General features: G+C 34.3%; 1 protein-coding gene across 2 annotated transcripts in view; it reads right to left on the bottom strand.

Moving 5' to 3' along the window:
* The window catches only part of gdf11 (growth differentiation factor 11), a 92,725-nt gene extending 81,222 nt beyond the window's left edge, over positions 1 to 11,503 (bottom strand). For both annotated transcript variants that reach the window (XM_084394407.1, XM_084394408.1), the window contains exon 1: positions 10,645 to 11,503. In XM_084394407.1, coding sequence (XP_084250533.1) covers positions 10,645 to 11,062 — 418 coding nt within the window. In that variant the 5' untranslated portion in view covers positions 11,063 to 11,503. The remainder of the gene's footprint in view (positions 1 to 10,644) is intronic.
* Positions 11,504 to 11,821: the final 318 nt, after the last annotated feature.

The following is an 11,821-nucleotide window of genomic DNA, read 5'->3' as shown; positions in this document are numbered from 1 at the left end:
TGACTCGTCAAAGTTTGAAGTACAATATCAGCATTTCAGTAAGTTGGCTTTCTCAAGGCAAATTAATAAAGAGATTGTAAAACGAATTCATATGAATTGAGTGGTTTAGTCAAAATTTTCTGAAGAGACAATGATCACTTTATATGATGAACAGATTGAATTTAGGCTTTTATTCACATTTAAACATTGATCAAAGAACATAAACAGAAGCTCAACCGAACCTGCTTGACGTGAACAAACCTCTTGTGGAAGCTCAATTGTGCTACATAACACATGAGAATGAACCTCATTAGCACATCATGCAAACATGCTTGAGCTTCTGTTTACCATAACTGATGTGTTCGTTGATGAATATTTCTATGTGAATAAAAGCCTAAATTAAGTCTGGTCAGCGTATAAAGCAATTGTGTCTCTTCAGAAAATTTGGAATAAACCACTCAATTCATAGGCATTAGTTGTACAATCTTTTTATGAACTTTTTGAAGCGTCAAAGTGCTAGTTGCATAGCTGTCAGTGGAAGGACAGAAATCACTCACAGATGTCATTAAAAATATATTAATTTGTGTTACGAAGATAAACAAAAGTCTTACAGCATTGGAACGACAATGTATGTGAAGTAAATGATGACGGAGTTTTCACTTTCGGGTGAACTAACCCTTTAAGCCCTGAAGATTGTTATTCCATTAAAGATATCTACATTGTCTTCTGATCTATTAAAGCTCCAATTGTAGTTGATAAGCAGTATTTTGATATATGTTGATTACAGATAGTTTGATGGTAAAGGCTGATGCTCTGTGGTGAAATGAATATGCTTTTAAAAACAAAACAAAAACATTATAAATAATGACATTTAGTTATCTGGTACTGAATGATGGATGGGGGAGGGGATAAAACTATTTCACACTTAAATGTCAGAATTTTGTTAAAAATTCTGTAATGTTATTACCTGTTGTTATAGTTTTTGAGTGGTATAGCTAGGTCAAAATTTTATTTGCATGCATTATATTCATATTTTCTTTTCTTAATTTTCCAAATATCAACTAAACACATCAGGGGATGTGTGTGCTAGAGAGCTCCGACTCTGGATAAATGTGGCTCAAGGGTATCCCTGTGCACCTCTGCAAATTAATCATTCTGACACATTCACGACCCTTCTAATAAGACAGGGGCCACAGAGCTCCCCACCCCGCCATCCCAGCCTATGCCGCCTCACTCCTTCTTTGTTTGGCCCCCTTATCCCAGGAGATCAGAGAGCATAAGTGGGGGAGGACACGGGACAGAGGAATGGTGTGTGTTGGGAAAATGGGGGGTACAGACCGCAAGTGACACCCTCATTCAGAATACTCCTGGGGGACAGAGCCAGGCACAAGACTCCTATCACAGTTTTAGCAGCGCAGCCCCCCACGCTCAACAAAAGCATGTCCTACATGCTCCCCATAATAATAGGGTATTAAGCTAGTGTACTAAAAGTGTAAAAGTGCCCATTGCATTCATAAAACAAAAATAATACATATACAAAAGTGCAGATATGAGATTTCTTATGAGCATGCTCATGTAGACTCACCATGTATTAAGGGGCACATTGGAACCACCAGGATCAAGAAACAGTGATTAAGGTAATTAAGAGCACAATCTTACAGTTGATTGCATATGAAACTAGAAACTAAAACCATATTTAAAAACTATACACACAAAAAAGTGTCTTGATACAGGACTATTTCTGAAATTAAATATCAAGTCCACAACAGCAGTATAAACAGACAAACAAATATCTTGACAGATGGCTGATCCATAGGCTCCAAAATTCTATGCAAATCTTGCAGATTTGTCACAATAAGAATGATAAGAGAACTGACTATAGTTTCCCTAAACTATAAACCTAATTAAAATGTTGTGCAATAATGTGTGTTTTAAAGGTTTACCATTACATACAACATTAGTCCGTTTAATTTTGTACAGTGCTTTTCCCTGTCTATTACCTAAAAACAGAAAAAGGAAAACTCGGTCTGTGCACTTGTATAAAACAGCTATATGTAGTTTTAGTTTCACATGCTAACTCTGATTTATTTGGCTGATTTATTAAACGGGGCCATCTGAGCAATATGGTGCCATTACAATAACCCAAATTTATTTAGAGTTAAAAAAAAAAAAAAAAAACATTAAAATGTCCCCACAAACATTTGATTTTTTATGAATAAAAACACTTACAATCTATTAAATCCTGAAAATTTTGTTTACACAAAAATGTAGATATAATGTAGTTTGTTCGACATTTACTTTTTTTGGTCAGGACATTAATAAATGTTTTATGCATAACTCTAAATACTCTTAAAAATTATATGTTAACTGATGAGTCCAAAGCTGTCTAAAGACTGCTGATGAGACTAAAGCTTGATATATGCATGTGTGCCTCCATTTCAGTTTCCATTAAAAAAAAACAAAAAAAAAAACATCTGAGCCATAACCTTTTCTTCTTCTTCTTCTTCTTCTTTTTTTTTTTTTTTTTTGGTTCCCCTTTGGCTCACAGATCATTCTTGTGGCCTAATTTTAAATGGCAATCTGTCCAAATAAATAATTCATGAAATGAATTAATTTATATTCATGTTTGCTGACATTATTTTTCTTTTTGGCACCGAAAATTAGATGACTGACAATGAAAAAGGGGGCATCTTCTGACCTCTGTGCTCCTTGTTTTCTCTCTATATATCCCATATGTGATGGTGCATATTTTCCTGATATTACTCAACAGAGATGCTCAGCATTGTTGAATTACCCCAGCCCTAAAGTGTTTTTTTTATTAATTAATAAATAAAATAAATAAATAATAGCTGCAATTCACATTTCTCTGGCGGCTGTTTATCATGTTTATCAACTTAAAATGGTTTTCCACAGCTCACTGTAAATCCTTGGTTTGTCCAGAGTTCGCTTTATACATCTGGTATAACGCTATTATTTGCCAGCCTGGTCTCATTGTTAATACGTAGGTATCAATATGTAACATTTTCAGGTGCAAAACATACATTTTTGTAGATGCTGAAATGTACAATGTGGACATATTGACAACATTTAAAGAAAGGTAAAATATTTACCAATCTTTTATATCATAAAGATAGTTGTATAATTTACCTTTTACCATTTTATAGATAAATTGTAGATCCCCTAACCCTACCCCAGAAAACCAAACACAACCATTTTATATTAAAAAAAGGATATATAAACTGGACAGAAATGTGTAGGAAAATGACACTTTTAGTAACAATATAGCATTAAAAAGATATTTTGAGCTGATAATCCCACTCCTACCTCTAAACCTACCCATAACAATTTCATAAAAATATTTAGAAATGGCCTAACAGACAGACAAGTGGAATCATAATAATACTTTTTTTGCAAAAATGTCAAAAGCGCTACCAAAAGTAGTTGACGATAATGTGTTGCAGTCGCAGTCCATTCTGGTGGAATAAAATAGTTCTGTATGCAGTACAGAGCAGAATTTAAGCAATGGCTGAAAATCTTATCTCCATCCACTCTGTGAAGTTTATAATTCAAATGCACATCACCCAAAACACTGCCTGTCGCAATCTGCGATGAAGCAGATGACAGTCAATGATGTGCTGTGTCCCAATTTGCATACTATCCATCCTAAATAGTATTCGAAATTAGAATTAGTGTGTCCTAAATCATAGTATGTTGAAATGAGTATTCCAAAGATACCCAGATATTCTACTTTTTCCGGTTAGAATCCAAAGTGCAGATCCATGCATACTCTAATGGCGAATACTGCCCACAACACATTGCGTGTTTGACGAGGATTAGTTTAGAACTACAAGCACGGATAAAAACTTTGGAATTGTAAGGTTCTATCTGACATTTTGTCAAAATTGAGTTATTCACATAATTTTATTCTGTGACAACTTTATTTACATTATGTGATTTATTTATTTTTAAGTTGTGTACATTTTGTGACTTTTTTTTATAAAGCTAAAAACGGTCTATCCACAAAGAAGAATGCCAAAACTTTGAAGCTAGTGTATCTCAAAAGTGCTCAGAATGCAGATAGAATAAGACCTTATGCATCCTTATAATCCAGACCTTATAATTCCAAGGTGGTGAACTGTTAAAAAACTACAAACATGGCGGATGTGCGAGTCCAACAGTTAAGTAGAGAGGTTTATGATGCGTTCATATGTTAAGTCATGTCGAAAATATCATATTTACGAGTTGAACGCACATGAACACCACCACAAAGTAGTAAATATGAGTGGGAAGCTCTGGATTTTCTTTAAGCCCTGATTTTTCCGATTTGGGGGTGTGTCAATGAGAAACGTGGCGGATTACCACAGTATTAGGTAATTAGCAGTGACATTGTCAAGCTTTTTTATTTACAACAAAATAAACTAATTCCTGAACAAAATATAATAGCATTGTCATAAAACAATATAATATGTAACAATAAGTTTACAGTGGCTTCATAAATTAATTAAAGACATTAAAAAGCAAAACACACCTGATACACATTATTTGTTCTTTGTTTTCTAGAAGTAGAGTTTAAAAACCGTGCTGTATTTTTGTGTAGTTAAATAAGGTTCACTGCCATCTTGCTCCGACGAAAGTGACTTGACGTACCTGACATTGTAAATACGACTTCCCACGAGGACTTGAATGCACCATTAGATAAGGGGCTTTGAGTGATTAATTATCAGTATCTAACCTGGCGAAAAGACATTTATTCCACATTATATTTGATCTGAAACAGCATTGTGAACTTGTAATGATACGTTTGGCCACTAGATTTTAAATGCATTATTATGCAAATTGCAAACACATGAGGAGAGTTCTCTGCATGAAAGACCCACAACTGGCAGCTCAACGTGCTACTACATTTCTCTCCAATACGGTAGGAAATTAAATTGAATTGAATGTAGAGGATTTTTATGTACTTTATGTAAAAATACTCACGAAAACTCAAGAGATCATGCATTTGCATATGTCTATGCATGTCAGTATCATTGACTGGATTAACAAAGCACACAGCCTGTTTAAAGGCATTAGCCTTGTCTTCTCTCTTCTTCAGTTAAATTTGTAGAATATTTTTCATTCAAATGTAGAAATGAAATAAACTATGTGAAAGTTTCTGTGACTTTACAATGTGCATTTAATGATACAAGTGTTGTTCAGTTTATGATTAGTTGTTCGTTGCTAAACAACTGGTCATTACATTCTAATACCACATCGATTCACACACATAAACCTCTGGCAATAGTGCCCAGCTGCAACAGTATTTTTTCCATTCATTTTCTCCCATAGGGATTTTTTAAAAGTCTTTGTTTAAGTGTTATAAACCATGTACCAAACCATCCAGGAGATGAATCACAACATTATAAACTTTTATTTATTTCTAGCTAAAAAAAAAAATATATATATATATATATATATATATATATATCAGTGGGGATTTCTTTAAGACTGCAAGGGAAGCTCGGCTTCCCCTATAATGTCGAAAAATTAATGGTCAAATATGTACTATTGTGTTAACATTTTATTGACTAAAAATGCGTTAGAAAATGTTCATCTCAAAGATGAGTTCGTTCAGAATCAGTTACATATAGCAGGTCGGCTGACTTGATTTCCTTCTCATACATCACGTCACAGCGCATTTCCCTGTTGAAGCCCAGCCTCCATTGACTTCAATGGGGCTGCTTTGAACAGTTTTTTTCAGTGCTTCGAAACTAGACGGTCATTGGATAAATGCTGCGATTATGTCCCGCCCACGGACGCTCAGCGTCTCTGGGGGTGAATGAGGAGTGGGCTGGCCTGGACTCCGGGTTTCTGCATGATGATTGGAGGGTCTGTCGAAAGGCTGCATCTCCTTTTGATTGACAGCGATTTCATACAATAAAAAGTCGCTTATGCTAAAGCTATTCGAGCTCAGTCCCATCGCGGATTTTTCAAGTATAGTCGAAAGACAAACTGCAGCAACCTATTTCTTGGTATTTGCTTGTCGAAATTGCTAGCCAATTTTCATAATACATTTCACACAATTATACATTTATACCTTTATTATATTATTACTTATTATATTTTTTATATTATTATTAGTAATAATTAAAAAAGAATTCTTAAAATAATTAAAATATATATATATTATTAGTAGTAGTATTATTATACTTTATTATATTATTATTAGGGCTGTCAAAAGATTAATCGCGATTAATCGCATCCAAAATAAAAGTTTGTGTTTACATAATATATGTGTGTGTAGGCTACTGTGTATAATTATTTTGTATATATCAATACACACACATGCTTGTATATATTTAAGAAAAATGTGTAATTTATATATATAAAAAATTATATTTATATATAATATAAATTATATATAAATATATACAGTATATGTATGCAAATATTTCTTAAATATATACATGCATGTGTGTGTATTGATATATACAAAATAATTATACACAGTACACACACATATATTAAGTAAACACAAACTTTTATTTTGGATGCGATTAATCGCGATTAATCTTTTGACAGCCCTAATTATTATTTATACCTTTATTGTATTATTACATTTGTACAATTATATTTAACTCTGCTGGCCATTGAGAGGACACTGGTCACAGAGAGGGTCACAGAGCATTTTCTTGAAAAGGAACGTAGAATTTACGTATAAATAAATGGAAACATTTTATGATATAGGCCGAAAATGAGCTTCCCCTCTTTGAAAGACCAGCAGCCACCACTGATATATATATATATATATATATATATATATATATATATATATATATATATATATATATATATATATATATATATATATATATATATATTGTGCTTGAAATAAAAGTTTGTAATGTTGTGATTCATCTTTGATAATTGGTAAAATAGTCTGCCTTGTTTTATCGGACAACAAGACTGTTAACGACTATAATGAGAGAAAGAACAAAAAAAAAAAATTGTGTGTGTGTTTCATATTTAACCGCATATTTAAACACATTCCTGGAAAGTCTGGAATTTCTGGATACTCTCTGGTGGACTATGATGCTGGTTGCAAATTACCAGACAATACCCAAAATGCCCTCTTCCTCAACAATCCCAATGCAAGAGAAATGTATACTGAAATATACAGCAAAAGCATTTCTCCAAATGTCAACTATAATAGTGCCTCAATTTCATCACCATCAAAATATATATTATATATATGGTCAGGTGTAATATGTTCTGTGTGCAACTTTTAAATCTTGTCTTTAAGTGGAAAAGACAGATACAGCATGAGATTAATATACTGAGATTATACTCACATTAGTGTAAACTAATGCATTACATTTCTGACTCTATGGAGAGCTTTATAACATAGTCCTTAAATATGTTAAGTTTACTACAAAATACTACACAACTTTTGAGTTGTCAGTATATATGTACATTATTTTTTACTTAAAGAGCTGTATTTATTATGTTCAAATATACAGTTTTATATGTTGCATGTGATGACTTCAGTACCTGCTTGTCTGGGTCTGGAATTGCTCCAGTAGGGGAGGAGAAGCATTGAACCGTGGGAAGAGGAAAGAGAATGAATGAAAGAAAGAGAGGCATTCTTGAGAGAGCAGTGAAATTGTACCCAGGGTATAATAGACTTCAGTTCCATTGAACGTTTATTAGCCCACCCCCCCACCCCACCAAAAAAATATTTGACTACATTAAGTGTTATTTCTACAGCACTTTAACTTCTTCACTTTTTATTGTATGTTTACAAAACAGGAAATGAAAAGTTTTCAACACGAGTTTGCTTTCTTCCTTTATTCTATCCCTCTTTCATCCTCTTAGATGAACAGGAAAGAATGAAAGTAGTCTCAGACACAGGTGTTCACATGGTTAATTAATAGTAAAAAAAAAAAAAAAAAAACACTTCACTTCCCATTGATCAGAGGATGGTCGGACAACCGTCTTGTCTTTTTAGCATTCTCTCTCCTAATGTTTATGGTTCCTGCACCTTCAGGAAATTACCCTTTTATAGGGTCAACACAATAAAAGACCTTTGGGTTTTTTTCTAGTTGGGAGTGGTTAGTGGGTTAGTGTTTGTGAATGTGTGTGTATAAGTCTGCATGTGACTTTGTGTGTGAGAGAGAAAGAGACATTTTAGGTGGGGGAGGCAGCATTTGGTAGTGTTGTTTAATCTCCTACCCGTCCTTTTTGACATTTTAGGTGGGGGTAGTAGTGTTTAATCTACTAGTTCTCTTTTGCGGTCAAAGAAAAAGACCTGAAGAGGTTAATTGGCTCCTCATCCAATATATCACATTGCTGTGAACTCTCTGACCCTTCTTGTCAATAGGAGGCCTTTTCCTCTCTGACTTGATGAATGTGTTTCTTTGGGAGTGTACTACAGAATAAAAAATGTGGAGAACAAAAAGAGAAGTTATGGCAATTTAAATTTTATTTCTGTGGTAAATCATCCTCTTATAACTTTCAGGCCATTAGCAGAGCATAGTGACCACCGTTTGGAAATGTATTTTAGCACATTGTAATTAGTTAAACAAGTCAGTGAAATCAATGTAGAAGGGAGGTTGGTAGGTGATTGTGTGGGAGGGGGGTTGAGGGTGTAAGCCGACAAATTACTGACAAAAACAAAACAAACAAAAAACACTGACTGTTATGAAAGCACACTGACAAGGGAGGAAGATATGTTCTAAATAGACAGGTGACAAATATATAGACAGAGTTCCAAGGGTCGATTTTCTACTCTTGCCTGTGCACAGTCAAATTCAGAACAGAGGCAGAGCAAAACCTACCAGTGCAACATTTAAACACAATATCCACCACAATATCTGACACCCAAAATATAAGCTGGTAACAGTGGGGAAATCTTATTTTAATACTTGGCACTTCCCATTGCACTTACTAGAGAAGCAATGTTTTGAGTACCGTGTCTATTTCACAATTGAATATCGTAAATTTGATATGTACTATTTTATTAGTCACTTATTTTTGGTGGTTTGAGTGCATATGTTTAAACAACGTGATTGGGAGATGAGAGAAAAAATAAGTAAAGATATAGGCTACTGTAAAAAACTACAAAGTATCAAAATGTTCAAATCAAAAATCAAAAGATTGTTTAATTTGTATGATATTCAATTTATGAACACATAACAAGTGAAAACAAATATTTCTGTATTTTATAGGTATAAGATTAACTAATTCTAAATTGAACTATTAGACATGTATAATCCCTGTAGGACATCAAAAGAAGTTGAAAGGTAGGCTAAAATTAATTTAAAACACTTTAAAACTCTAATAGTCCCTATTGAGATTTCCTTGAATTTATATGTAGACATTAATCCAACACAACAAGGCTTCTGTTAAAGATTACACTACAATATCCAATAGAACTTTTAGATTAAGAACCAACAAGAATCCTCTACATAAACTAAAACAGAACAGAAAGATAACTGGAACTACAATATAACTTATAAGACCTTAAAATTTAAGTTACATTTTCAAAAAGTAAGTGCTTGCTTTTAAATACATGGGCAAATGCACTCGTTGAACCATCCTGGTATAAAAGTCAGTTTTTCATGCTGCTCTCATACTGCACAGCTACAACAATAATCTCTGACAACAAAACGCTATTTATAAGAGGCATCTATGAGCTCTGCAGCCGTTAAATGATCATTTATGTGATTCGTCCCCTGAATGTCAAGCGTGTTCATTGTGCCAGCGGGAACGTGGGCTGTGTGACAATCAACGCAGAGGTTAGTTAGGGGAACACAAACCTATCTTTGTTCAGTCTGGTCAGAAAAAAAAAACGGATTATTTGCTTGGCTTTTCATCTGCCTTGTGCGGAATACATTATGTGTGTAAATGTTGTTGAACCCCGGCTATTCTCAGCGGAAAGGTCACACACTCCCCTCGACCCAAAACTCCTCCACGGGCTTTGTGTCCCCACTGATGTGAAAAAACGGGCTATGCCTATAAACTTCACATTTAAAAGGCAAGTGCTGTCGTATGGCACTGCTGCTTATTTAGGGGAAACAATAGTATTTTGGGGCACTTTTTCTAGCAGAGTCTAACGGTAGGAGAACCTGCTTGTTCTGACACAACTGCTTTAAAGAGCATCATTTATAATGCAACTCTCTAATTAATAATCTGCTGCAATAGGCTACTGCTCTTTATTTTTAACATAATTTAGTAGGCTATAATGTGTTCGAACGTGGTTACATTCAGCGCATCTGCCTGTCATGACTTAAATTACATTGTCATTATTGAATTATTACACGGACACGGGCGCAACCAAGTGAAGACAGCTTTCAAAAATGATTAGCGGTCACTCATAGATTACATTTATATATTTGTAGGCTATATGTGTAAATATCTTTGTATAAATAATAAAATACTTAAAAAATATTTAGACATGGCACTGTATTTTTTATGAATCCATGTATTTCATGACCACCCTTACGCAACTGTCGCTTATACCATATTTAAATAAATAAAAGGCAATTTGACACTACTTTTAAATAGTTGCGTAGTCTATTCACATTTAAAGGAAGCAAAGAACACTGAGCGTGTTTTCGCTTAAACTGTCATTATTTTAAGCAGTATAACTTAAACAACTTAAGAAATTTAAGTTTTGTAACTCACGCTCTGAGGCCATGGTGATGACTGACTCGGTGGTGGCGTGATACTCATCGGTGTCCAAGAAATCATCTAGGGAGGATGCGTCCCCCTGGAAGTCATGATGGTCCAGGAGCTGTTGCAGCGGAGGTGCTTTGGGAAGAAGCTGATTAACCACCTCTCTGCTGATGTTGGGCGCTTGTTTTAAGCGCAGTTTGCTAAGGATTTGTGATTTGATTGTTTCCAGCCGTAAGACTTTGCTCTGTTCTCTCCAAACGCACGCGGAACACTCAGGAGAGTCCACATCCTCCACATCAAAAAGAGAGACTCCAGCTTCCGAGGACATCTCGCTCACTGGGGGCAGAAAGAGGTCCGGCTCATCGCTCCCGGACAGTCCCAAAGAAATAAGAACCGTTAAGCACAATAAAAAGTTATACCTTGTCATGATGTTAAATGGTCAGGACCAAAGGTTTTCCTCGTGGCTTTGCGAGACACTGTTGTAATTATCTTGAGATTTTTTTTTTTCGAGTAACGAATTAGCTATATAAAACAGGAATAAAGACGCTTTTCAGGAGATGATGTATTCCATTTTATACGAACAAAGCGACGGCTATATATATATTTTTTTTTTTAAACGTTCCTTAATGCATTTCTATTTGTGTTTTCAAATCTTTTTACCAGCTACCTGCTTCACTGTTGATACCTAAGCATGTCTTTTTCAACTGTACAAATGCGGCTAACAGCCCCCTTTATATATCGCTGCTGCCTAGTGGCGTAATCCGTCTGTATTGGCTAACATTTCAACAAAAGGCTCACAGGTTTGCCACTAAATCTAGAGAGAGAGAGAGAGAGAGAGAGAGAGAGAGAGAGACCTTTAACACACCTTTATTTATAATAACACTGTATAGACATACCACAACCAATATTTAACATAACAACCTTTATATTTACAATAATTATATTTTATAATAATTAATTAGAATGTAATATAATAAATCAATAAATAAAATCTCATACACGTCTATCTTCTCAAATGTACATACATACGCATATATACCCACACAAAAACTATCATAAATTTAGCAAATTATTGAATAAAATTTTACAATCCTCATTTAATTTTTTTTTAATAGTCACAAAAACTGCACAGAACATAATTCAAAACCCAAATTTCAATAAATCTGTACAGATTATTCGTCAGTTT

Source organism: Rutilus rutilus, assembly GCF_951802725.1.
Source record: "Rutilus rutilus genome assembly, chromosome: 22".
Lineage (NCBI taxonomy): Eukaryota > Metazoa > Chordata > Actinopteri > Cypriniformes > Leuciscidae > Rutilus > Rutilus rutilus.
Note: the sequence above shows the minus strand (reverse complement) of the source record. Positions and strands in the feature narration are given on the sequence as shown.